A 26,757-nucleotide genomic window follows, 5' to 3' on the forward strand; every position below is an offset into this window, starting at 1 on the left:
CGCGTGCTGGGGCTTCTCCGAAGCTCTTTCACGTTGTTGAGCAGGCCTCCCACCTGCTTCTCTACTTTGAGGGCATCCTGTAGTTTACCCCCATCTTGAGCTCCAGCATCGCCTTCCTATATTCTGCTGTACATTTTTACTTTGATGAGCAACCATTTCTGTAAATTTCAATACTTCTAAAACCTACAAAACATCTTTCCCTCCGGCCATTCAGGCTTGAAATCTGGGCCTTGGCTTCCAACTGTGTTTCCCTGGGTCCTATTAGCAGTTATCAGTCACTACTTCTGCTTTTTCCTCCAAAATCGTTCTCACATTTATCTCTTCATTTATTTTTCTGCCTGCATTAGTATGTTCCTCCATGTTACTGCTCTTTTCTCTCCACCACAGGCACTGGCTGCTAGGCTAAATTTCAGCAGTTGCCATTGTCAACATGAAGCATCCTTTCAGTGGCTGCCAACTGTTTGCCAGATCACAGTTTAAATGCTTCAACATGGCATTCAAGACTCTCCACTCAGACTTCAACTACCTTTCTATTTATTATTATTTTTTTATATGTAGGCTCCATGTCCAGTGTGGAGCCCAACATGGAGCCTGAACTCACACCCCTGAGACTAAGACCTGAGCTGAGATGGAGAGTTGAACGCTTAATGGACTGAGCCACCCAGGTGCTCCTCCAACTACCTTTTTAGAGACGTCTTCTGCACTCCCTCATTGCTCCCTAATCCAGCTGAACTCATCTACTTCATCAGCTTTGCCCCCTCAATGGAACATCACCTCTTCCTCCTAACCACACCTACCACTGCAGTTTTGTCCTGACATTTGCCAAGCTCAAGTCGTTCCCACAACTTCTCCGGTCCCCTTTCGTTCCCAGCCAAGTTTTTGAGTAGTCTACATTCACAACCTGAATTTCCTTAACATCTTCACTCCCTACCTCACTGCAGCTAGGATTCAGCTCTCTCCATCCTACTGAAACTGCTTTACCATGAAGACTTTTTCCCCCTTAGCCAACATCTCAGCATTGGATACTATACAGTAGTTGAAAGCTGGCAGTACAAGGCTTTGATTTTTGTCTGGTCTCTGCAGTTTTAAAGGGGACAATAATAGGATAGGGCTATATCAAGCAGCTTAGCATCACTATCATACCTGGCCTTCATACATGACCTGCCTGATTGCTAAAGGCATTTTACTTTATTTTTTTAAAGATTTTATTTATTTATTTGAGAGAGAGAGAATGAGAGAGAGAGAGCACGAGAGGGAAAGAGGGTCAGAGGGAGAAGCCGACTCCCCGCCGAGCAGGGAGCCCGATGCGGGACTCGATCCCGGGACTCCAGGATCATGACCTGAGCCAAAGGCAGCCGCTCAACCGCTAAAGGCATTTTAGTATGTTATAGCATAGAATCTGCCCATAGCGTCTCAGGTCATGTTTTGCCCCTAGGCAGTGTGGAATAATGAGCAGAACACAGGCATGGAGTAAAGACAGATGTGGCCTTGATTCCTAGGCCTGTCTTTAACCAGCTGTGTGAACTTGGACAAGTTACCTAACCTCTGAGCCTTAGTTCTTACATGGTAAAATGAGGATAATCATGCCAATATGGGGTGGATGGGTGAGGAAGGTGGCTTTAAGGAGGAGATGAGATATTGTGCCTAAGGCAGCACTTACAATGATGCCTTACCTGTAGTGCCTGCTCCATGGTGTACCTTTTCTCACTTCTCCACTGGTCCCCCTAAATGATGGTACCTGGCCCCTCAGTGCGGGATCTCCATGTAGCTGTGTCCACTCAAAGTCCTGCCCCATAAAGAGCCTTCCTGTTCCTGGAGGTGACATCTGAACACCAAGTCTGCAGTACTGAGCCTCTCATCTCACTTCTGATTCTGCAGGACCCCACACTCTATTCTACTCCTACTTCACCCCCCGCCCCCCGCCCCCCGCCCCTCAGTTGCTCCTATCATCCTTCCCATCCTGACATGCCCTTTCTTTGTTTACACTCCTTCCCTGGGCAATTTTACTCACACCCATGGCTTCAATCACCATCCAAACCTATCCCCTAAGCCTGTCTCTAGCTTAGGCCTCGCTGTAGTCCCAGATCTAAGTTTCCAACTGTTTTTTTGGATGTCACTTTACGAGACCAGTGCTCTAACCCCTGAGCTACGGAGCCCGGCTGGATGTCACTTTAATACACCTTCCCCCGTTTTGGCTTTCCTTCTCAGAAAGAAGCCCAAAGTCTTTTCCCCACTGTTGTGGACTGAATGTTTGTATACCTCCCCAAATTCGTGTATCAAAACTCTAAGCCCCAGGGTAACGAATTAGATGAGGTCATGAAGGTAGGGTCCTCACGATGGGATTAGTGCCCTTATAAGAACAGGAAGAGATCTTCCCCCCTCCCCTTGCATGTGAGGACATAGAAAGCAGTTGTCTGTAAGCCAGAAAGATTCCTCACCAGAAACCAAATTGACCAGCACCTAGATCTTGGACTTCCTAGCGTCCAGAACTTTGAGATAGTAAGTTTCTGTTGTTTAAACCAGTTTATGGTTTTTAATGGCAGCCTGAACAGACTAATACACCCAGAAAACTCTATTATTACCTGGTGTTTGCTTTCCACTCTGACCTCATTTCTCCCTACTCTTTTCTTTGTTCAGTTTTAGACACACTGTCTTCCTTGGGTTCTTCAAACACGCCAAGCATACTCAAACATCAAGGCCTTGACATTTCACTTGGCGTGGATGGGTGAGTTTTGCAGGAAAAGGGGTATCCATAACTCCCCAGAATTTATAAGGAATGTTTTGCATATGCGCAGTTTCTTGGGGATAGGACTTGTAGCTTTTATCAGACTCTCAATCTGAACATCAGTACCCCTGACCCCCAAACAATAAATTGCTCTGATGTCTCCCCCTCCCATTTACCCTCCACACTGCTGCTGCTTAACCATCTAAAATACAGACTTGGTGCTGTCATCACTCCTTTGTTTTAAACCCTGTCTCCCAGCTCCCTAGAGGGCAGCCAGCACATCAAGCCTCTCACCGCCCAGCTTCAGCTTACCTGTCCAGCTTTACTTTCTGGTCCCACTGCTCCTTGAATATGGCATGCACCTGTGGACTTCTTTGCTTTGCACTTGCAATGCCTTCTGCCCAGGATGCTTTCCCACCCCATTTCTGCCCCGTGAACTTTCACTCATCCTTCAGGGTCCAGTCCCGAAGGCAGCTCGTATAGCTGGCCTACTCACCCGGCAATCAGCCGGCCACACTTCCTCTGTGCGGCTGGGCACTCGGCCTCACCTCCGCAGGGACGTCGCCTGGACCACAGGGTGCTGTTTATATGAGTGTGTGTGAGGTGTGCTGTGAGAATGTGTCCTCTGGTGTGTGAGGTCAGAGGCTCTGCCTCTGACAAGACTGGGATCTCAGAGCTGAAGGAAAGAACAAATTCCTCCTCCTCCTCCTCAGGCCACACAGAGCCCCCTCTTCTCTCCTATTATCCTTTAAGGCAGAGAGACAGAACTCAAATAAAATTTATTGGTTTTCTTTGACTGCTTCTGGTCCAGTTTTGGAAGGGCTCTCTGGGTTCTTCTGGCCCTGTTTCCGGGCCACTGCTGCTTTAGCTTTTAAGGCCCTTTTTTGCTTCTTGAGCTTTTGTACCTCCTGGAAGACCTGGGGATGAAAAGGAGCAGGAAGAGACTGTAATCCTATGCAGAACCTCTGGCTTGGCACAGGTGGGGAGGGAACGGACCTCCCTGGACGGGCACGCCAGCCTTTCTCCGTGGGGGTGATGGCCTGTGGGTCTCCTCAGGGCATGGGGCCAGTTCCGTGCCTCAGGCAGGAACAGACCACCCTCCCTGCTGCTCTCCCCACCACAGTCCCAGAGCGGGGCCAACCAAAGCAGCAATTCTTTTTTTTTTTTTTTAAAGATTTTATCTATTTACCTGACAGAGAGAGAAAGAGAGACAGAGTAGCAGAGGGAGAGAGAGAGAAATTCTGACTCATACCCGAATGCACAGGGCCTTCTTGGCTGCCCAGCGTCGGTGGCCTTTCCGGTGGTACAGAGGGGGAGAGATGTACTCAATCCCCAGCTCCTTGCATATCTTCTCGAAGACACTGTAGTTGGTCTTCCGGAGGTTTTTGAGCATCTTTTTCCTCTGATCAATGCTCATCAGCAGATAGCGCTTGTGGGCTTTGTCCTGTGAGAGAGGTGGTGGATTACTTTTAGTATTATATAAATAAGTGGTATGCCACTTTACAGTAACAAAGGACGGTCACCTTATCATCTCACTGGAACTTCCTGACAATCAGACGCAAATATTAGTGTAATTCTGCGGTAGATGTCATCATTGTTATTCCCATATTATAGACAGGGCAAAGAAAAGGCTCAAAGATATCCACCTGATTCATATAACGTGCTAGAACTGTGCAGGGTAGGGCCCTTGTGTGAGGTCAGGTCTTGCATCTGCGTCTATGGGTCTCACTCCAAATCTCATGCTCTTTCCCCTACCACCCCCCGCACAGCCTCTCCACAGCTCAGCCAACCGTCAGCTTGGGTGCAGAGAAGGCCTGGGGCTCCTCTGTGAGAGACCTCTGCAGTGGGACTGCTGTGCCACACTCCAAATGAGCAAAAATCTCATCTCCAAAGAGCAGGCTCAGCCGGCTCCGGGGAACACTGAGGTGCCAGCCCAGCATGGTGCTGGGACCAGTCTGGCTTACAACGGTGCGTTTGTTAAAAGTACCTGCAGCTGCCTAATTACAGCAGCTCTGTGCCCAGTGCTGTGCTGGGATATGGCATCATGGTTAAGAGTGTGTGGCCTGGAGCAAGACCCCCAGTTTCAAGTCCTAGCACATCATTTCCCAGTGCTGTGCCTTGAGGAAGAACCTAATCACCCCATGCCTGGATCGTTCCCCTGTAAAATGGAATAGGATAGTTATAAGGGTTAAACGAGCTGATGTATGTGAAGTACTCAGCACAAGGCCTAGTACTTCACATGACCATGCTGGTGCTTTATTACTTCACATAGTCATCGCAATCCTGTCAGCAGGTACGTCTATGATCCCCACTTTACACACAAGAGACCTGAGGCTTGGGCACGTAAAGTAACTTCTCCAAAGTCACACATCTGGTTAGTGGAAATGGCAAAGCTGAGAATCTGAACCAAGTCCAAGAATATTCAAGAAATATTTACTGAGCACCCACTATGTGCCAGACACTGCAACCGCGTCCTGAAGTTTGTGTTCTTGACTGTGGGTGACACTCAGCGGTGCCCTGTAAGGCTCCCATTTCCCACTGGAGGCCGGAGGGAAATGTTTTCCCCACTGCAGCTGAGGGATGGGCACCCTGGTGTTGTAGCCACTTGGCTTCTCCAGCTGGTTCTCTGGACCCAGGGCCCTTAACCTCTTAGACTCCTCTTCCCTGGCTGCTGGTGCTTAGCCGTGAGCGATGCCTAAAGTTTACCTTTCGATGTTTCTGCATGTGTTCTTCGTAATTGCGGATCTTGACAGTCAAAGCAACAACTGAAACCACAAACCACAGAGGATGAGAGCTGGCACAGAGGAAGGAAGGGCCTGGGCCTGGGTTATGTTTTAAGACCTCAAGGAATAACAAACACCAATGCTCTGGTGCAGCTCTCTACAATTCCCAAAGCACTCTGAATTTCAAGATCTCAGAAGACTTTGGATTATCTTTCCCTCAGAAAGCAAACCCTAAGGAAGGAACGTTTCTTAATCTTTTTAAAGATTTTACTTTTTTGTCAGAGAGACACAGAGAGAGCACAAGCAGGGGGAGCGGCAGAGGGAGATGCAGGCTCCCCACTGAGCAAGGAGCCTGAGGACCTGAGCCCCGCTGAGCAAGGAACCTGGGATCATGACCTGAGCCAAAGGCAGCCGCTTAACTGACTGAGCCACCCAGGCGTCCCGGAACGTTCCTTAATCTTATAAAGGTATCATTTCCAGACCATCGCAAATAGTATTTTTTTTTTTGTTTAAGATTTTATTTATTTATTTGACAGAGACACAGCGAGAGAGGGAACACAAGCAGGGGGAGTGGGAGAGGGAGAAGCAGGTTCCCCACTGAGCAGAGAGCCTGACTCAGGGCTTGATCCCAGAGTCCTGGGATCATGACCTGAGCCAAAGGCAGATGCTTAATGACCGAGCCACCCAGGAGCCCCACAAATAGCATTCTTAATGGTAAAACTTCAGAGCATTCCTATTACGTTCAGGAATTAGTCTACGATACACGCTATGGTTTTTTTTTTTTTTTTTACCAAGACAGAAATCAATTTTATTACAGTAGAACTTAGAATTTCACGCTATCGTTCTTAATGATTCAACACTGTGCTGGCGGTCCTAGCCAATGCAGGAAGATTAGATTCCAGAACTGTCAAGGGTCTACTCCTTGCCTCTCCCCTTCCAGCTGCCACCCTTAACTCTGTTTTCACTAGTGAGTTTTCAGAATTGTCAGCTCCCACTCCTCTCCTAAAGCCCTGCAATATCCTTCCTTAGGTAGCCTCTTGTTTGATTCCTGCCTGTACTGCAAAGATGCGGGCAAAGGCAGAAGCGGAAGGTGGCCCCAAGGAGATGCTCTCACTACAGCAGGCCCTTCCTGTATACACATTGAGTTTTGGCAGCATTGTAGAGTGAGGTGGCCCTTTGCACCACCTTAGCTGCAGAGTAAGAGAGACACAGAGACAAGCTTTGGTTCTGAGGAGACTTGCATGAGCTCACAACAGAGGTATGAGGTGGGACCTGGGCGCTGACTCCAGCATCACAGAGTCCAGTTTTCATTGCCCTGGGTCCTTCTTGTCTCTCGCTTCATCAAGCCACATCTAATACCTGGTGCCCTTGTAGATAAGGGCCCTGGATCGAGTACCAGCTAGCAGACTCCCCTGCACTCCCACTCCCCAAGGGCCCCCTGACCAACTTCGAGCCTCCAGGGAGCTGGTGTCCTCAGGGTTTGCCACAATCTTGTTCATCAGCTGCTGTTGCTTGATTTTTAGCTTCTCCTTCTGTTGAAGAGAGAGACAGGGAATCTGTGAGGTCTGGCACCCACTAAGAACTAGCCTTCATACCTTGAATGCCCTGGCTGCAGTCATAGAAACTAGGCCACAAAGCTCAGCACCTGGCTTCACTCTGTTCACCAGGGCATGGCCTTTGGTCAGCCCATGGCTATTCACACCTAGGTGAGCCCAAGGCCAATGACAGGTGACATAGCTTTTTAGATGAGGGTCTCCAAACCATGCTCAGTCATTCAGGCATTAGATCATTACGGAGTACCTACTGTTTGTTGGGTGCTGGGTGCTAGGGATACAATGAGAGAACAAGACAGCGCCTGCCCTAGAGATGCTTGGTCTGGGGGATGGACAAGTGGACCCAGAATGACAGTGGGATAAATGCTGTGAGTTGAGAAGCATGGGATGGAGGTGTTACCACAGTAGGAGGGAGTCCCAGAGGAGAGGACTGGGAGAGGCTGAGGTCACAGGTCACTTACCTGGTTTGCCATTTCTAAAGACAAGAGTCTTCTCACGACATCGTCAAACCTGTGGGAAAAGCATAGCAATGAGAGACAGGTGTGGGGGAGAGGGGACAAGGGAATCAATGCTGGTTCCGTTTTAGTTTGGAAAAGCAAGAATGACTGAAAATTTCTTTTATAACAAAAGTGTCTCTATGGAAGTGGGGAGCCATTTCTCAGGGATTAAAAGTCAGCCAGAATCTGATTTGCTGTGCTGAGAATATGGAATGATGTGATAACTGCACAAAATTGGGGCTGTCAGCTTGACTGTTCCAGGCTCCTCACTGGGAGGGCAAAGGGAGGATTTTCTTTCTTTCTTTTTTTTTAAGATTTTATTTATTTATTTGACAGAGAGAGACACAGTGAGAGAGGGAACACAAGCAGGGGGAGTGGGAGAGGGAGAAGCAGGCTTCCTGCAGAGGAGGGAGCACGATGCGGGGCTCCATCCCAGGACCTTGGGATCATGACCTGAGCTGAAGGCAGACCCTTAACAACTGAGCCACCCAGGCACCCCCAAAGGGAGGATTTTCATTTCAGCTAGAATATGGTTCAGTCAGTCTGTCTTGAGACATTTCAATTCTATAATCATTGTTTTTTACCCCTGTCACACAGTATGGTGAAAGGGACTGTCCCGCTCTCGCTGTATAGGGCAGGGGCTGAGCAGAAGAATCCTGGCTTTGGTGTCTTTCAGCCCTGCAATGTTGCCTCCCTCTATCTGAACCACAATAGAAAAAAAGGCAAGCAGTTGAGCTCCATGAACTCCATTCTGCCCCTGCTGCTCCTCAACAAGCCTGGGCTTCAGTAGTTCTCTGCCCGGTTCTATCATCAAGCTTCAGATACAGTGGGCCAGGCCTCAAAGCCACTGTCTTCCCTCTCTCCTCCCCAATCCTCTTAGGGCCCCCTGCCTCATCAAAGAGATTTCTTTCTGCTTACTTCTCAATTCCAGGAATGTTCTGGTAGTCTTTGAGCAGCGTGGAAGGGGGCGGGTCATCTTCTTGGCTGGGCTGGACTGTCAAGTGTAGGGACAAAAAACACCCAGAGTCAACTCTCACTGCCCATCCTCCCGTCCTGACTCTCTTCACCAACTCTGTCACAGACACCCAGGGCCTCAAGCAAGGCACTAGAGATCTCTGGGCTCAGCCTCTCCTTTGCAAACCCTGCGGTCAACTGTCTTGATATTTCACACTGGGAGTAGATGACCTTTCCTAAGGTCCTATATTGTGCCTTTACCTCTCACACCACTTTAGAATCCCCACCAGAATGGGTCCTTTTGTGGATGGTCTGAGTTTGACTCTCTTTGAATCCCCTGGTCTGGTCCACGGCCTCATATAAAACAGACACTCAACAAACACTTGCTGGCGGAGGGCATGAATGAAATAAGGGGGTTGAGGAGGGCCCCGAGCTTCAGGACACAGTAAGCACCAAAGACCACATATAGGAAACTCTCAGCCTTGGTGTGTGTCATATTCCCTGGGAGGTGAGGGAGAGGCACCAGGGAGATCAACTGGCCCTCTCCAGTCCGACCCTGCTCTGCCGCTATGCAAATCACAGCAATAAATGCTAATATATACTACATGTTTTGCACCCAGTACGAAGAGTGCTCTCTTCACGTGTTAGCACTGAACCCTAACAACAATCCTTTCAAATAGATACTTTTATAATCGTTTTAGAATGAGACAGAGAGAGGAAGTAACTTGCCCAGTATCATTTACCTAGGAAGAGAGATCTTCCCACCATAAAGACTGCCTTGAAATGGGAAACCAAGCCCTCCACCTCAGAAGGACACCAAGCGTCTACCTATATACTCTAGGTAGACCTGGGTGGTGCCAGCACGCCCTCCCTCGGGCTAGCTCATTCTCACTCAAACCCAGTCCGCAGGCTCCTGCTCCGCATCCCCGCCCCCCGCCTCTCCCCCACACCAGACAGGCTTCAGGCTACAGCCTGGTGGCAAGGCGGACGTGGGGGTCTTCTGCTCAGGACCTCTGGCCTACGCGTCTGCCCACCCCATCAAGTGGTTCTAACTAGCCACCTCCTTCCCTTTGGCCACCCGGCGCCCCTCCAGGCAGTCCCTCTCTGCCTAAGTCCCACCGGAGAGCGCCTACCTGGTGGTTTCTGGGTGGCATATCCGCGAACGGCCGGGAGGATGACACCTACGCAGAAGAGCGAGGGCTCAGGCCATCTCCTTAACTAGCCCAGCCTCCATTCCTTTCCCTGCACTACCCTTCCTGCATGGTCTTTGCGCCTCGGCGTCTAACCGCCGCGCCAGTTCTTCCGCACCCCGCTGCCCCACGCGTCTCCCACCTCGTCTTCCTTCTTCCCCACCCACCGGCCTTTCTCCCTCATCCTGCCGCTGCTCTTCTCCCCTATCCTCGTCCCGCGTGTCCTCCATTCCCGTCCAACCCCACTTCCCTCCTCGCGTTGCCCCGCTTCTCTGCGCCTCACCGCGAGGAGAGGGAAGGCCCCACTGGAGGGAGGGAGGCCTGGCACACGCTCCGCCCGGCAGCCCAAGGACTGGGGCCTGGGCCACTGCCTGGGTCCGAAGCGACCTCAGCGCCCTCCACGCCGTCCTCAGCATGGTGACTTGTGACCGCGCGGGGCCGGCGCCACGGCCGCCGTCCCTTTCGCGGCACAAACCGTGTTACATGGGCGCCGCCATGCTGGCTCAGGCTCGACCAATGGAGCGCAGTTGCGAGACCGGAGCAGATGAGGACCGAGACAATGGATTAGAAAGGAGAGACTCGGGGTGCGGCGGGATTGGGTCCAGGGGAGAGGTCAGTTTAGCAGCGGCGCAGGGCAGGAGGCTGGGTGGTTGCGGGCCTGGTTAGTGGTGTGCGGTGCTGTATAAATTCTAAGATGCCGTTTTTTTTCTTGGGCATGCATCCCACCCTTCATCCCAGTCTATGTTCCTGACCTTGAGCCGCGGTTTTTTGGAGGTTTTCTTAGGGCCTGCCTTAGTCTTCTCCCCCAACCTAGTCTTTCTACCTCCTCTCCCACCGCGTTCCAGGATGAGGCCCCGTAAGAGCTACTGGGTTTCATTCAGCCTCCTCTCGGGCAGCCTTGTAAGCCTCGTGATGAAGGTCGTTTATTTTGGAATGAGACAGCTCAGGGCTGGAATTGAAGCTCAGCTGTTTACTCACTGTGATCCTGTGGGCAAACCACCCCACCTTTCTGGGCCACCGTGTACTCATTCATCAAACGGGAATGGGAATAACAGTACCTACTCTTTATGTTGTTGGGGTATTAACTGAGGCAGTTGTGTGCAAGGGACCTGCCTGCTATACAGTAGGCATTAAGTAAGTATTTGCTATGATAATATTTGTGAAATGAGGGGTGTAAAGACAACTACAAATTAAAAGCAGGAAAAATAAATTTTGAATGAAATAAAAATAACATTTGGGGCGCCTGGGTGGCTCAGTCGTTAAGCGTCTGCCTTCGGCCCAGGTCATGGTCCCAGGGTCCTGGGATCGGGTCCCGCATCGGGCTCTCTGCTCCGCGGGAAGCCTGCTTCTCCCTCTCCCACTCCCCCTGCTTGTGTTCCCTCTCTCGTTGTGTCTCTGTCAAATAAATAAATAAAATCTTAAAAAAAAAGAAATAAAAATAACATTTTAATTCTCCCTTGGTGCAAAAAGGGAAAAAGCTCTCCTCCCCCTCACTTTTCTTAAAGCATTTACTTTTGAAAAGTTGTAATTGTGAATTATTTCTCTGTCCTTTTGAGACCTATGTAAATCTTTTCAAAAACTAAGTAAGCCTCTTGCTAGTTTTACAGCACGGGAATGTTTAAAGGATCTAGGAGCCATCTCTTGAAATGTAATCATTAAGGAAGACAGTGGCCCTGTCTCCCGGTTCCTGCCTGGCTCTAAATTGCCAACCTGCCTCTTCTCATAAAGATATGAGAAATTTTGTTTTCTTTGGGATAAAGGGAATTAGCAAACACGGGTGGCTACCCCACTTACCAGGTGAATTTAGGATGAACTCTGTGTGACAGAGGGTGCCGTAAAGTCCTTTTGCTTGAGGACTAGGTATTATCTATCTCGAGAAAATGCATGCAATAATGTGTATCCACTTGGCTATATACAAAGGTAAGATTTCTTTCTGTCTTTTCAAACTCTTTAGGGAATTGCTGGTGATGCACATCACATCACAGAGGGAGAGAACCTTGCTCTGGTTTAACGTTCATTCAGTAATAAAACTGATTTTGCCTTCTTCTACCCTCGTGGAGAGGTTTTCTAGGTTGGCAGAGAGTTTATGTTTTTTACTATTTTATTTTTAAGCAATCTCTACACCCAACATGGGGCTCAAACTCACAACCCCGAGATCGAGAGTTGCCTGCTCCACCCACTGAGCCAGCCAGGTGCCCCTGTAGATTTTGTTTTTAATTATATTTCTCCAACAGGGGTTAGTCTTTTCTGAGGTCTATTCCCCATGTCCCACAGCACTTTGTGACCCCCCTCAACCCTGACCACTGTGCCCTAATGGCCAGTCTTCAAGTCTCTACCACTAGAGTGGGAGCCCTTTGAGGGTGGACTGAGCCAAATCATTTTTGAATCCCTGCTTCTAGCACACAGCCTACATGCTAGGTGAGGGCTGGTGGAATGAATGAGTGAAGGAAGGAGTACACAAATGAACACTTCTGATAAGTACCCCCATCACTGCTAGGGCCCTGGAAAGAGAAAGAACAGAGGCGAAGGCACACTCAAGAGTTTCTCAAAATCAAACCAAACCAAACCATGGATCAGTTTAAGAGACTGAAATTACAGGAAATAAGCACAAGAGCCTAGTGGGCAGGGTTGGATGAAACATTCTCTGGCCACCCCAGTGAGAGGCCCAGCCTGTGGGGACTGGGGAGATAGAGGAAGGGTGCTGGGGGCCGGAGTTAGGGAGATCCTGGTACTCTTTCTGCCCTTCTGGGGCTAGGTGATTTTTTTCATGATGGGCTTACTGACACTCTCCTCTGGACAGCCCAGGCCTTTCAAGAGGCAGGCCCAGGAGGGGGTCCCAGGAAGCACTAGACACCCCCTAGCCCCTCCACTCCATGGACTTGGAGCCCTTGCAGGAGGGGGAAATCAAGCAATGGCCCGAAGACACAGTCATCCTCCTGGTTTGGGATGAGGGGCTCTGGGGTCCCCAGGGGGCTAGTCTGGAACCAGAGGTTCTCATAAAACTGGGGGCTGGGAGTAAGGCCCCCTAGGAGGGGCTGAGCAGAGTCACAGCGGAGGTAGTGCCTTGGACCTGGGCCTGTGGGGCTGCCCAGCACCTTCCCATAAAGGACCTGGTCACTGGTGATAGATGGGGCCTGGGGCTGGGTGGAAGGTGCTCGTGGGTCCCCCTGGAGCACATAGGCCTGGACCAGGGTGGGGAGGCCACAGGTCCCTGAGCTGTCATTGGACTCCCAGGGCCCTGGCTTTTTTTCTTCTTCCTCCAGCACCGTGATCTTGGTGATGGGTGGCATGCTGGAGTCCCGAAGGCTGGGCAGCTGGAAGGTCTCCTGGACACAAGGACGTAGGGTGAGGGCATGATTCCTTTCAGATGTTCATCCCAACCACTGCCCCTTCCTGTGTTGGGGCAGTTGTGGGGCTATTCTTCCTGCTCTCTGCTGGAACCCAAAGGATGACACTTGTAAAGTGCCTCATACTTTCCTGACACGTGCTGTGTGCTTCAGACTTAGCTTGGTGAATGTCCCCAGCGATTCTGTGTGAGATACGTCCCATTCCACAGTGAGATGGCCGAGGCTTTGAAATGGGTAGAGCTGGGATTCAAACTCAGATCTGCTTTCCTCCGGGGGTGGGGGTGGGGACCTTGCTAGGAAGTTGGGGAAGCCTGAGTCTTCATCCTCGGAGGAGTATCCTTTCACTCTGAGCCTGGACCAGCACCCCCAGCCCCATTTCCCTCTCCCTCTGGGGTTCTCACCTCCACCATGATGGTAGGCACCCAGGAGCCCAGGCTGCTGTGGGCTGGGTCTGGGACACTTGGCCAGAGGGGATTCTTCCTGCTGCAGAAGACGGCAGATGAAGGCTGGGTCAGGCATGCCCTCCCATTTCTTTCTCCCACCCACTCCCAGCAGCTGAAGGCCCCTTGGGCAGAGAGGAGTTGGTGCAGGGCCTGATCCAGACATGGGCCCTGAGGCCTGCGAAGGTGAAGGGGGACTTGGATTGGCCCACTCCAGCCTGCAGTTCCCTGTGGTCAGGGGTAGCTAGGTGTCAGGTCTCTTGAAAGGACTCACCTGGGTCTGCAGCAGAACCGGGCCGCCCCACAGAGGCAGGTGAACAAGAGTAGGAAGCCAAATAGGCCCAGGAGGACATGCAGCTCAGACTCCTCTGGGGTGAGGGGAAAGCCAGAAGAGATTAGAGTGCATGCGAGTAAGGCTGGGTCTCTTCCCTCAGATTAGGCTCTGAGGGCAGGATTGGGCCTCCTCCCTCAGGCTGAGCTTCATGGGCAGGGCTGGGTCTCCTCCCTCAGACCAGTGGATCCAGGCAAAGCCTCCAGATGAAAGATCTGTTGGGTGAGGAACCTTCCCAGCAGCCTTGTCTGGCCGGCCCATTTCTGCTCTTACCTAGGGCCAAGGTCATCAGGGTAAGGCTTGTACTGTTGGCGGCCCCGGCCTTGCTGGACGCCATGAGGTGGACATGGTACAAGCTGGCAGGCTCCAAGCCGTGGAGGACCAAGCCGTGGGAGGAGGCATTCAGGACAGTGGCTGGGAGTGCAAGAGAATGGTCAGGCTGGGCCCAGATGCTGATGCTCCCTCCAAGGCTGCTGAGGGCCCCCCCACCCCATGTCCCCCCTCCCAGGCCTTCTGGGGCTGTGGGGTACTGAGGAGAGACTCACAGAAGGACCGGTCCTGAGCATTCGTCCAGAAGACGGTGTAGTGGCTAAGGGGGCTCTTCCCCGGCTCGGGGGCCTGGGGCACCCACTCCAGCTGGGCCCAGGTCTTGCCAATGTGCTTTAGATGCAGCTCTGGGGCGTGGGAGGGGGCTGCCGGAAGAGAGAGGTACAGGGGCTGATGTGGAGCAGAGCAGAGTGGAGAGCCCAGCGAGATATCTTGTGGCTCCCCGGACTCCAGAACTGAGACACACTGTGGTGGGGAGTAAGAAAAGAGAGTCCAGGGGGACTTGTGCCTTAAGCCTCATGTTGCCAGGACCTTCGACTGAATTCCATCAACTGCTAAAAATGGCCGAGTCAGGATTTGAACTTGCTTCTCTTTGACTCCAAAGCCTTGCCGCCTGATTTCTGCCAGGCTTGATTTTGTTGGGCTCACTATCTGATTTCTGCCGCTTACTCTCTGACTTTATGCCAGGCCCTCTGTCTAATTTCTGCCACACATGACACTTGATTTCTGTCAGGGCAGTTGATCGATTTTTGTCAGACTTGCTTCCCGAATTCTGCTAAACCCACTTCCTAATTTCTGTCACCCCACCACCTGACTTCTGTCTGGTTGCAGGGGTCCAGTGTAAGCCAGGGGTAGTCTTGGGTTTGGGAAAGAGCCTCTTCTGGGCCAGCAATTGGGGACGAAGGAAATGTTCCTTCATCATCCTGAGTGTTGGGGCCCAGGCAGGCACTGAGAGGAGAGGATTCTGGGAGGGGCCAGGTGGCTGACGCACCCATCTCTTGGGAGTAGGCATAGATGTGCTGGGAGGGTCCCATGGTGTCCTGGTAGAGGGGGGTCACAGTGATCTCGTAGAGCTGAAAGGGCCTGATGTTCTCTGTAGAGAGAAGATGGGGCAGGCCCCCTGGTGAGGGGCTGACCTCTGCAGATGATCATGAGCTAACCTCAGACCTCCAGCTGGGGATAACCCAGGCCTCATGCTGCAGAGCTAGCCTCTATCTCTTCTTCTGATCATTTGATAGGGGGTAAGGGCAGAAAAGTGGGAAAGCTAGAAAAGTGGCAGGGCCAGGGCTGTGAAAAGAGAGTCTGGTTAGATTGAGAGAAGAATGTCCTGATTCTGGGGATAGGAAATGAAGGTAAGAGTCTAGAAAGACTGGGGAGTCCGCTTCTCTGGGCTGTTTCAGGCTGCCGTTGCTGTCAGACTAGCACTGCCTCCCTGCTTCCCAGGCCCAGCCCGCCCGCCCCCGCCCCCGCCCCCGCCCCCGCCCCGCCCCCGCCCCCAGCCTGCCCCGCCCCCTGGGCCCGCCTCACGCTGCCCCTCACCCTGCAGCAGGGTCCCAGAAATGCTTCCGTTATGCTCCATCTTCCAGCTCTTATTGCTGCCACTGGGGCTGGGGGGCCCCAGGCCCCACTCAATCACATAGCCCCGAGGCCGAGGGCTGGGGGGTTCCCAGCCCACCCAGAGGCTGTGGGGATCTCGAGCCACGGTGTGGAGTCTGGCCAGGGGCGGGCCTGGAGACAGAGTAGGAGGTGATAGAACAAAGCCCGAAGTCTGGGTTCCAGTCCTGGCTTTGTTACTTACAAGCTGGGTGACCTTGAGTGAATCAACCTCAGGACCTCATTTTGCTCGTGTGCAAGGGTTCTGGTGCAGATCACATGAGATGATGCATAGGATGAGCCTAGCACAGTGTCCTGTGCCGAGGAGTGCCTGACGATGATCAATGCTAACACGGTGTAGTTCGTGGTATGTATCACTGTGGTCCTTGGTCCGTGTTAATGTCCTGAGTCCACTAAGAGTCCTGTGGGGGAGCCGCCACCCTGGCCCCATTTTATCAAGGAGAAAACTGAGACAGGTTAAGTAACTTGTCTAAGGTCACATGGCTAATAAGTTGGAATATTCACTCTTGTTATCGCTAGTCTCACCTGGTGAAGACCCATGCTCGGGGGAACCTGGGGATGATGGTGGTGGCTGATCCCCTGAGAATGAGCAGTTAACTCAGGGACTGTGTTTCAGCTGGAAAAATGTAGGGCTTTCTTCCCATTTTCCTTGGCAGAATCGACTCTGTGTGCGTGCTTATGGGAGTGTATGTCTATGAGCGTCTGCACTCATGAGTGTGTGTGTGTGTGTGTGTGTGTTACCATCACCAGCTTAACTTGGTTCTGGCTTGTGATAATAATAGTAGCTAACACATACTGAGCAGTAACTTGGTGCCAGGCACATGTTTGAACGCATGTAACCTTCATAACAATGCTTTGAGGTAGGCACTGTATCATCTCCCTTTGCTAGGTGAGTAAACAGAGGTCAGGGAGGTTAGGTCACTTGCCCTGGTCACGCTGTTAGCAAGTGACAGAACTAGATGTGAACCCAGGCAGTCTAGCTTCTGAATTTATGTGCTTAACCACCACGCTCTACGAGCCGCCTGCCCCCTTTACCTCTGCTCTCCAGGAAGACCACTGGGGTGGGATGAGAGGTCCCGGCTGTGTTATAGGCCATAAGTACCACCTCCTGGGTTTCCGAGGGCAAGTGGAAGGTGCAGCTTAGCTCCGTGGTGTTGCAGAGCGGGGGATCTGCCTCAGCCTGGTCTGGAGCTCTGACCAGGTAGCCTTGGATCTGCCCGCTGTATTTGTCCAAGGGCATTGGCTGCAGTGGGCACGGGAAGAAGAAGATAAGGGGGCTGCACAGGTCATTTTGAGTGGGGGGGGGCTTCTAGATGGGGTAGATGGGTCACAGGAACTGAGCCCCACAGGCTGAGAGCCAGCCTTCTTCCTTCCCTTCCTTCTTTCCCTGTTTACCCTGTGCCCCTATTCGTCCGGAGCCCCAGCCCACAGGGATCTGTCTGGGTTGGAAGGCATCTCAGGGGAGGAGGGATGTCAGAATGGGGGTCACCTTCCAGAACAGCTGCACGTCTGCCATCCTGGGGTCCAGCTGTCTCTGCCGCCACCATGTGTCCAGTGTGACGATGGGGGCTGTGGCGGGAGCAAGAGGGTCAGGGAGGGCCCTGGAGGCTGGGACTTTACCCTGATAGCTGCTCCCAGCCCCTCACCACCCACTTACCCTGTTGTGTGGTGGTCAGCGTCAGGCTAGGGCTCCAGTCGCTCCACTGGCCAGGCAGGGGCCAGCGGGTGCAGCGCATCTGCAGGGCATAGGCTGTGGATGGGAGGAGCCCGCAGAGCTCATACCGGAGGGTCTGGGAGAGCAGGGGGCCCACCTGGTGGGGTGGCCATGGCTCTGAGCCTGGATCCTGTGCCCTTCAGGGCCAGCTCAGCCACCCTCCCCTCAGTCACCCCCACACCAGGCTCTCGAGGTTGCCCTCCGCCTCACCAGGGCCCAGCTGGCTTCTGCAAGCTGTGGCTGGTGGCGCAGCTCACATTTCTGTTCTATGTACAGGCTTGGCTTCCATGGCTCCCAGTGCAACAGCAGACAACCTGGCTGGGGTGCAGCCACCTCAGGGCTGGGGGCCAGGGCCCACAGTGTGGGGGGCTCCAGCTTCACTGCAAGGAGAGGGGCTTGTCAGAAATGTTCCCTGCCCCATCCTGTAGGGGGTCTGCTTTACTCCTGCTTTTCTCTTTACCTGTTGCTCCATTTTCGGCCCTGGGTCTCTGTCCGTCGATCTCTCTCTTTCTCTGTCTCTCTGTGTCTCTTCCTCTCTAGGTCTGCCTCTGTATATGTGTCTGTCTCCCTTTAGGTCTGTTTCATCCTCTTGGCCCAGGGCCTTTGCACTTGCTGTTCTCTCTGCCTGGAGTTCTTCCCCTCCCGATATCCAGTGGCCTGCTCCCTCATTTCCTTCAAGGCTCTTCTCAGATGTCACCTTCTCAGTGAGGCCACCCCTGACCACCTTACCGAAAGGGCAGTTGTCCCCCACCCCCAGCTTTCCCTACCCTCTTCCCTGATTTAACTTCCCCATCACACTTCTTGTCGCCGGACATTCCATTTTATTTAGTTTGCCCCCTAGAATATAGCGTTCCAAGGATAGGAGTTTGATATTTTGTTCAGTGCTGTATGTCCAGCGTCTAGAGCAATGCCTAGTAATTAGCGGGCGTTAATCTAACTTGCTGAAAGATTTAATGAATGTGTCTCCTGGCCTCTGTGTTTCTTCCATGTCTGTGTGTCTGCATCTCCATAGCTCCGTCCCCACCTGCATTCCAGTTCGTCTCTGTCTCTCTTGTCTGCCTCTGTCTCTAGGTCTTCCGGTGTCTCCTTGTCTGTGTCTGGGTCTGTGATTTCTTCTCTGTGCCTCTCTGGGTCGGCCCATTGTGGGGGCCTCTCCCCTCCCCCGTACCCAGTGTCACCCACCGACATCCATGGGAACGAGGCACAACTGTGGGGACTTGCTGGTCCCTAGCGCGTTCTCTGCCTGCACCCAGATGCCCATGTTCTGGTACAACTGCAGGTGTCTGCGCGGGATGGAGCAGTGGTTCTGGCCATCATTAGGCACGCAGTCGGGGACAGTGTCCTCTTGGGTTTGACAGTAGCCCCGGCTCCTGCCAAGAGGCCAGGCTTGGGTGTCTAGCAGCAGAAGAAAGCGAGCCTCCCTTCTCCCTCCCGTGTTTGCCTCTGGTTCCCCCATCCCACAGTCTCGCCCACGTCCCACCCTAGGACCCAAATGAACCTGGGGGCTAGTGCAGAGACCCTTACTTACTTGAAGCTCTTGAGGGTGAAGTTGGTGGGCAGGTGGTTGTTGGGTCCTGGCTCCCACTGACAGATGAGGCTGTTGGTTGTGAGGTTCATGAGGCAGGACAGGTTGTGGGGTGCAGCGGGAGGGTCTGCACATGGCGGGGGGAGAGTGAGGGCTTTGGGTAGGACCATTCAGAAAGCTCCAACTGGAACCAGTCAGCTTTGTTTCCTTGCTCTGGGTTGTTCCCTCTGGGGTCACCTTGTCTATTTGCTCGTCTCCCTATCGGGTGACCCTGGAGAGGCAGCCCTGGGGAAAGTTAAATGCAGGCCTGGACAGGGGCAAGCGCCACAGAGCCTCCCACCCCCCCAGCTCTGCCCCCTTGGACAGGGATAGCGTAGACCTTGCTTTTCATCCTGTGTCTGCCGTTTATTAGCCGTTGTGATCTGGAGGTCACTTAACGGCCCTGTGCCTCAGTTTCTTCATCTGTGAAATGGGGGTGATGGTAATATGCTTACCCCCTGGGGTTGTGGGGGCTGAATGACATACTATTTATGCAGTGCTCAGAGCCATGTCTGGCACGTGGTAAGTGCTATGTAAGTGTTAGAAGGTACTGAGTGACTCCTAACAAAGAAACTGGTCTTAGGGTTTTTCTTATGCATTGGCCTGGCAGAAAGTCCTCACTTCTCGGTTTGAGTGGAAGGCTGAGACTGCCTTCTCATGGGGAGAAACAAGGAGCAGGCCCAGCTGGTCAAGTGTCCTCCGTGGGCACACTGTCCAGTGGCTGGGTATTTGGGCTTACTTGCCAGCCACATGGAGGAGTGGTTACTCCACTGACTTTGGAGCCACACTGCCTGATAGAAATCTCGGCTACATCCTCAGTTTGTAACCACCAAATCACTTACTTTCCCTGAGCCTCAGTTTCCTCGTCTGCAAAATGGGGCTAAGCAGCACTATCCACTGGTAGGGAAGATTATCTGATGCCATGCCCATAACGTGCTTATTGAGCAAGAGCTCATAAATAATAATAGCTGTTATGAATGATGGCAGGAGGGCCTGGAAGCAGAGTGGGTGGATGGCTGCGGGCACTTACAGCCTGCCTGCAGCTCAGCCTGGTCCAGGATCTGCAGGCTGTTGCCCCAGCGCAGGCAGCAGGAGAGAAGGACCCATGGGCTGTCGAGGTGGGGCAGGGTGATGGTGGATTCCTGCCTTCCATCTGCCAGACGCCGCTGCCTCTTTCCGGGTTGAAGCTCTGTTCCCAATTTCCACAGAATCTGTGACTCAGGGTCCAGGTGGCTGCAGTTCGGGCTGATGATGCAGGAGGCTGTGATGGGGTCCCCCAGGTGGACAGTGGGGGTTGGGAGGCTGATGCGCCCACACTCCTCCAGGCCTGGGGTCGAGGAGAATGGGCCATGAGTCCCTCCTATGCCTGGCAGAGCTGAGCTATAAACCTAGGCCTTTGTACTCCTAGACTCAAGGCCCTTACCTCCTTGCCTCACCCCCTAAGATATGGGGGCTAGAATGGGGTGAATGCCTATGGGGATGGTGAGGGGCTCTAGGGGGTGAGAGAGAGCTAGTGATGTGTCAGTCAGTGTTTATCAGCTGGCTCTTCGAGAAAACCAGATCCTGATTGGTAGTATAAGCTGCTTTCTCTGGTATAGATATTCCCACCAAGACTGATTTTCAAGCTATCAGTGTGACATCACTGAACGTGAACTTGGGAGGAAATGTGCACACTTAGGTCTTGCAAGCCGGCACCAGCATGCCGCCAGGCAGAGACTAGGCCTCTCCGCAGCAGCCTCCCCAGAGGTGGTGAAAGCAATGATTGGAATGATAAGAACCCCACAGCCATACAGCTTTCAGAATCCAAATCTGATTGTGTTACCCCATCTGGACCACAGCCCTCCAGCACTTCAGTGGTGTGCTGGATAAGAGCACGGTTGGGTTTAGAGCCTGTTCTATTGCTTATTAATTAAATGACCCTGGTAGGTTACTGAGGCTTTCCGTGCCTCAATTTTTCTCATCTGTAGAATGGGGATGAAAAATAGTTCCCACCTTCATGTTGCTCACCTGACTAACATTTAGCATCTTGGGGGAACCAGACCAGGCCCTGATCAACCAGACCAGGCCAAGTGCCCTGAACTTTCCCAAAGCTTTTATTCTCCTTCATAATTATAGAGTCATGTGATTAGTTGCTTATCTGTCTCCCCAGTTAGACCAGAGGTTCCGCGAGGCCAGAGACCTTGGCTGTTGGTCTCATTACTGTATTCCCAGAGCTTAGCATAGAAAGGACCTTGGTGAATATTTATTGCATAAACAAATAAGGAAGCACTGCACTTTGCCCACCAGGCCTTCTTTCCTCTGTCATGTGTTCTGAGGCCTGTTTTTGCTGATGAAGATGCTGAGGCCCTAAGAGGAGAAGGAATTTGCCCAGGATCACAGAGCAAGTTCATGATTTTCAACATGGGGCTCCTATCGCTTCACTGACTCAGAATTTCAGACTGGAAGGAACCTTGCAAAACTGTTTAGTTCAGGACTCCACCTAACATTGCATCCTCTTCAGCAGGGCTAGGATGACCTGTTTTTGTATGGCCTGCCAGCTAAGAATGGGTTTTACATTTTTAAAGGGTGAAAACAAAACAGAAAACAGATGAGAACATGCAACAGAAACTGTATGTGGCCTGCAAAGCCTAACTATGACTATCAAACAATGTTGGCTGACCCTTGCAATGCAGCATCCCTGTCAGTCCTGCCCTCAGCTTGCATACCATCAGAGATGGGAAGCTCTCCACCTCTCAAGATAGTTTCCATAGTTGGAGAGCTCTGCCTGGGCTTCCTTATTCCAGGAGGAAACCTGCCTCCTTGTGACTCCCACCCTGATTCCTTTGTTGCCTGGGAAGGCTTCAGAGGACCCAGAGCTTCCTTCTGACAAGCCTGGCAGAGATTTGCAGACAAGACCTGGGTCGCCTGGCCTTTTCCAGGCTGACCAGCTCGGGCCCTCTGGCCATTCCTCATGGGTGGTGGTTTGCCCACAGAGGTCTGTGGGTGGGGGCCTGGCTACCCCACATCGGGGGCCCAGCCTTGAGTCTCTGGGAAGCCCAGGAGCAGTATGGCGGTGCAGGCAAATGATTCCCTCCTCTACCCGCTGTATCTCTGTGACTCCCTTCTCCCCACTGCAGCCCTATCCCAGGCCATACTCACTTCTGGGGAGCAGCAGGATAATCACGGTGGCCACGGGCAGGCTCCAGGTTCCCGGCCCTGCCATAGCGCCGGTTTGGTGTTCACCTGGAGGCGGAGAGGGATGGGGAAGGTCTTGGGCTTTGGAGTCAGAGCTGAGCTTAACCCTTGCTCTGCCACAGTGTGGCTTTGGCCAGGCGACTTGACCTCTCTGAGCCTCAGTTTCTTTGTCCACAAAATGGAGGTAACAGCAGCCTATACTGCACCGGACTTTGGGAAGAAGACATGAAACGATGCAAGGCACATAGGAAATGACTCTGTAAGTGACAGCCCCTGTTGTTGTTGTTATATTTGCCTTCTAGGAGAGAGCAGGATAGGAGCGTCAAGGAACAGCATTCTCCCCACTGCCCTTTTATCTTAGCTGGGCTTGCATGCAGGTAGTTTATTTTGGAAAGATCCCAGTAACAGAGGGAGGAGTTGGGGAGAATGAAACAGGTAAGGAGGGAAAGCCGACACGAGGGCGCGTCATGGAATTGGGGTCATCCCTATGGGTGACGGGGGCTCCCTCCTGCTGGAACCTTCCAAGGAGCTGTGTAGAACACACCTCAGGACTATCCACTCCAGGGAAAATTCATCCCTTGGACAGGAGGGAGGATGGGAACATTTACCTACTGATTTCTGTCCCCCATCGGTCAAGGGATGTTCTTTGGGGTATGAACTTCCTGGCACATCCAGGTTGCACACGCATGAGTACGAGGCAGGTTCTCCTGGACGAGCCATGCCAGAAGGGTCTGAGACGCTCCCTGGCAGAAAGGGGTGACTGCATGGAATAGCTGAGGCAAGGGGCTGTCAGGTTATACCTGTGGGAAGCTGGCCTCCATGGTGATGGCGGGAACGGGAGGGCGCAAGGGGTCCAACACTCCCCCAGTTCTGGGCACAGACCTCTGGAGGTTTTCTGGGGCCAGGTGCCCTGTAGTCATGGTGACAGTGTCTGGATGTTGGGAGCATTAGTTCCTGTCTCAGGAACTATGCAAAAGTATTCTCCCACTGGGGTGGGCATCTAGCCTCACCCTCCATTCTGCTCCCATGGGGATCTTGGGACCAGGCACCTGATTCTCCAGCACCAATTGGCACTCTTGGCCACGGGTCAGTGGAAATCACTGAGTAGCCTGTGTGTATATACAGGAACACATACATGTAGGTGGTGTCCCAGCAGATCCCCTGTGCTTAGAGGCAGGAAAGCTTCTCTCCCTTTTCTCTCCCTCCCAGACAGAGGTGTGAATAAGAGCTGCCCAAGATACCCAAGGCTGTTCCTTCTCGCGGGGGCCTTACCCCAACCCCTGGGCTATTCATGTACATTTCCATATCAGGATGCGGGGGGACTGCTAGCCCATAAGTCACTTTTTTTGCAAACCAGGAAAAAAGTACCCCTTCCTCTGGACAGATGTAGCCCCACACTAAGACCTGGCAACTGAAGAATAGGCTGAATTTCAGCCTCCTCTTGCTCTTCAGCTGGGCAGCTTGGTGCAGTGAGAAACCTGCACAACTGTTCAGAGCATCCCCGTCTACCAATGAGTTTTGGCAACTTTCTTACTACAGCATAGCAGTTTGATTATCCCCTATTCACACTTGTTGGGGAAGATTTAGCCTCCTAGGCCCAGACTTTGGGACGGTGGTTTCCATTTCCATGTGCTTTCGATCATATCCCAACCCTGCTGCCCTTGCAAGGGTCAGCATAAGGCCTAGCCTATGCCCAGCAAGGTACTATTTCATTCCTCTCCTCTGGCTCCTGTCCAGAATGGGCAACCAAACCCTACTCTGAGAGGCCCCAGCATCCTATCCCTGGGTTGCTGAGTGTTGGCATGTTTGGCATCAGTCCCTGGTCCCCTACAGCACCCCGGGGTGCCCCTTGCCCCCATTGAGTGTGACCGGGGAACTGTTGGAGCATGGTCTCACTCTCTGGGGGCCAGTATGTGGAGAGGGTGGGAGCCCAGCTCTGAGCCAGACCACCTGCTCTGAACCCCGGCTCCGCGACTTACCAGCTTTGTGACCTTGGACAAGTTACTTCACCTTTCTGAACCTCGGTTTTCCCATCTGTGAAAGAGGGAAAACATTAGCATGCGCTTCTCAGGGTGGTAGTGAGGGGGCACCGAGACGGGCTGGGATAAAAGCGCACTCAGTGACGGTAAGTTCTCATGCGCCTTGAAGTGGAACACCGTATCATGGAATCCAGCATGTGGCCTCCTCTCCCCCTTGCAGGCCGTGGGTCACAGCCTCCTAGGACGGCCACCTTGCTTTCGTCTGTGTCGCGCTGCATGGTTTCAAAGCCCTGTTTCTGGGTCCCCTCCTTGTAGCTCCTTGGCCCCCCAGTCTCCCCTTCACTTTGGTTCTCCCCGATCAGTCTCAGCAGAACCCGCTGCCTCCTGGAGGCACTGCCATCACCCACCTCTTCCTGCTCTCCTCTCCTTTCCCTGCACTTGGCCTTCTCCCCTGCTCTCCCTGCCCCGGCTCACACCCTCTCCGCCCTGTTGTGTCTCGTCTCCTTCAGGGAGATTCTTCCTGTGGGAGGAGGGGGCTGGGACTGAACAGAGGGAGAGGCCCTCCCAGATGTGGTGCCGAGAATGGAGGGAGGCAGATCTGCAGAAGGAGTAAGACTGTGGAACGGGCATGCAGGCAGGGAAGGCTGGGCAGCACAGGCGCAGAGAGAAAGAGCCCCCCGGGAGACAAGGACGCTGATCCAGGTACTCAAGGCCGAGAAGCAAGAGGTCCCCAGGAGAGTTTAAGATTCGAGAGAGGGAAATGTGAGACACAGGGAAAGGCACAGAAAGACTCCGAGACACACGGACAGACAGAGACCTGGAGCCCACATAGGCCAGGGAGGGGCTGGGGAGGCAAAATAGAAACAGGGGAGACAGGACAGGCTGAGATGTAGCGTCTGAGACGGGGACGTGGAGAGGGATGGTGATCATGCCCTTCCCTGAGCTCAGCTCCGTGTCCCCAAAGAGATATTCAGTAGTTTGTGACTTCCCCAATGCACACACCCCCCAGAAACGTGGGGGCAGCCCTGGTAAAAGAGACTCCGCGTTCAGGGCTCCTGGTTCCCAGGGACCAATGCTAAAGGCAGGAGCCCTGGTCCCAGGCTTGCGCATGGGCACTTGGCAGAGCTGGGGGGGAGTGGACCCGGGACCCCAGGGTCCTGTCAGGCCCCAGGTACAGCCCTCCCTGCGAATCCCCTACTCACGCTGGAGCCTGCGGCGGGCACCCGCCTGGCCTCCCTGGTCTCTGCTCTCCTCTTGGGGGCAAGTTCCTGAAAACAGCCGCGGTCCGGCTTCTCTCCCCAGCCCTGTCGTTAATGGCTCGGTTTGTGACAGGCCCAGGGGCTGCCGATTGCAACACCTGCCCGGCCTCCTTCCCTCCCTTGCACTGTCAGTCAGCCGCTGAAGCACAGGGCAGCCCCTTCCTCCCAGGAAGGAGCCTGGGAGGGAAGCCGGTGAGGCCAGGCAGCCTTCCTGCCTCGGGGGTCTCAAAGGGGCCGGGGAATGTGGCAACGGTGTCCCTCTCCTCTGCCTCCGGATTTCCTGACCTCAAAGCTTTGGGGCTGGCCAGGGCCCAGGCGTCAAGTTGCCTGGGTGCCATTCCCATGCCCCCACCCCTGGGGGAGCATCAGTGGGAGGCAGACCCTGGCTCCAAGGCTCACTTTGCCCTAAGCCTCTTTTCGACTCTAGCCTTGGGTGGGGCCCCCATCCTCACGGTACTCGGGGCAGCCTCCCGGTTATGGGAAATTTTGTACCTGACTCATTGTATCACTCTTGACTGCATATTTTCCACCACTGACTGACCATGGAGAAATGGGGACTCTGGAAACAAGACAGGGGGATGACCTGGGGAGGCTCAGGGTCTTCGTATGCTACCTTGAAATTGGTTTACTCTCAACAATTCCGCTACCCTGAATATTTTTTTGATTGAGCGCAGTAGACCAAATATTGTGTCTTTCATTGTCTGTATCCATGATTCCCCCAGAACTGCTTATAAAGATTGTTTAAAATTCATGTATTTGACAGAGAGAGAGCGAGAGCAAGCCCAAGCAGGCGGAGAGGCGGAGGGAGAGGGAGAAGCACACTCCCCTCAGAGCAGGACTCTAGGATCATGACCTGAGCCGAAGGCAGGTACTTAACCAGCTGAGCCACCCTGGTGCCCCTTGGAACTGCTTATAAATAATTTTCTGTGCATTTTTCTGAAGAGGGTTCAGACTGTTCGTAGTTTGTTGGATTTATGAACCAGTAAGGTTAGGTACCAACCGACTAGCGGAATGACCATAACATATATGATCCTTTTTAGGAAAAGAGGGCTTCTGAGTGTGGTGTGAGGGGCAGACCTGGGCTGCAGTGGAGGGTCCAGATGGAAATACCCACCTGTCCGTGGCAACCTCTCCAAGATGTCCTGTAGGCCCCGCATGCTCAGCAAATCCCGTTGACTGTTCTTTCAAAATATAATCAGAATCTTGGGTAGAGGGGTATTCCCTCTAGAGTTCAACTTGGCTCCATGTTTCAATATTTTCATGATAAAAAGTTTGAAAATATAAATATCGCTTAAACCAATACCAGTCAGGATTAAACCACCCTTATCCCTTACTTAGATCGTTGCAGTAGTCTCCTTCCTAGTCT

At 52.8% G+C, this 26,757-nt stretch overlaps 2 protein-coding genes across 5 annotated transcripts; both read right to left on the reverse strand.

Annotated features, from left to right (window-relative positions):
• Window positions 1–3,485: 3,485 nt before the first annotated feature.
• Window positions 3,486–10,485, reverse strand: MRPS15 (mitochondrial ribosomal protein S15). Of its 2 annotated transcripts, XM_027580854.2 has the most exons (8): window positions 9,926–10,483; window positions 9,586–9,633; window positions 8,417–8,492; window positions 7,463–7,511; window positions 6,896–6,980; window positions 5,432–5,490; window positions 3,978–4,169; window positions 3,486–3,642 (listed from the first exon to the last, which is right to left on the reverse strand). In XM_027580854.2, exons 1-8 carry the CDS (start codon window positions 10,056–10,058, stop codon window positions 3,505–3,507), a joined length of 780 nt encoding a protein of 259 aa, XP_027436655.2. In that variant the 5' UTR covers window positions 10,059–10,483; the 3' UTR covers window positions 3,486–3,504. The 2 variants fall into 2 exon arrangements, with proteins under 2 accessions (XP_027436655.2, XP_027436666.2); XM_027580865.2 differs by lacking the exon at window positions 9,586–9,633 and having other exon boundaries at window positions 9,926–10,485.
• A 1,698-nt stretch (window positions 10,486–12,183) lies between these two features.
• CSF3R (colony stimulating factor 3 receptor) lies at window positions 12,184–25,496 on the reverse strand. 3 transcript variants are annotated; one of them, XM_027583275.2, is made up of 17 exons: window positions 25,335–25,496; window positions 24,133–24,187; window positions 22,118–22,201; window positions 20,010–20,240; window positions 18,944–19,067; window positions 18,598–18,785; window positions 17,626–17,795; window positions 17,359–17,512; window positions 17,191–17,270; window positions 16,737–16,944; window positions 15,627–15,815; window positions 15,079–15,180; window positions 14,306–14,452; window positions 14,034–14,174; window positions 13,704–13,797; window positions 13,391–13,472; window positions 12,184–12,968 (listed from the first exon to the last, which is right to left on the reverse strand). In XM_027583275.2, the coding sequence occupies exons 3-17, from the start codon at window positions 22,179–22,181 to the stop codon at window positions 12,489–12,491; spliced, it is 2,454 nt and encodes an 817-aa protein (XP_027439076.2). In that variant the 5' UTR covers window positions 22,182–22,201; window positions 24,133–24,187; window positions 25,335–25,496; the 3' UTR covers window positions 12,184–12,488. The 3 variants fall into 3 exon arrangements, with proteins under 3 accessions (XP_027439076.2, XP_027439086.2, XP_027439066.2); XM_027583285.2 differs by having other exon boundaries at window positions 17,359–17,437; window positions 20,010–20,306; XM_027583265.2 differs by having other exon boundaries at window positions 20,010–20,306.
• Between the last annotated feature and the right edge of the window lie 1,261 nt (window positions 25,497–26,757).

Source organism: Zalophus californianus, chromosome 4 (genome assembly GCF_009762305.2).
Source record: "Zalophus californianus isolate mZalCal1 chromosome 4, mZalCal1.pri.v2, whole genome shotgun sequence".
In the NCBI taxonomy this organism is placed as follows: domain Eukaryota; kingdom Metazoa; phylum Chordata; class Mammalia; order Carnivora; family Otariidae; genus Zalophus; species Zalophus californianus.

Coding starts and splice junctions, on each gene's coding strand:
- CSF3R (XM_027583265.2), bottom strand. CDS start 22,181: ATGGCAGGGCCGGGAACCTGGAGCCTGCCCGTGGCCACCGTGATTATC. Junction 17,796..18,597: donor CCTCGTTCCCATGGATGTCG/GTGGGTGACACT, acceptor CTCTCCTTGCAG/TGAAGCTGGAGCCCCCCACA. Junction 15,816..16,736: donor GGTCTTCCTGGAGAGCAGAG/GTAAAGGGGGCA, acceptor CTCTGTCTCCAG/GCCCGCCCCTGGCCAGACTC.
- MRPS15 (XM_027580854.2), bottom strand. CDS start 10,058: ATGCTGAGGACGGCGTGGAGGGCGCTGAGGTCGCTTCGGACCCAGGCA. Junction 8,493..9,585: donor TGCCACCCAGAAACCACCAG/GTAGGCGCTCTC, acceptor TACACTTGACAG/TCCAGCCCAGCCAAGAAGAT. Junction 5,491..6,895: donor CAGCTCCCTGGAGGCTCGAA/GTTGGTCAGGGG, acceptor TTGTGGTTTCAG/TTGTTGCTTTGACTGTCAAG.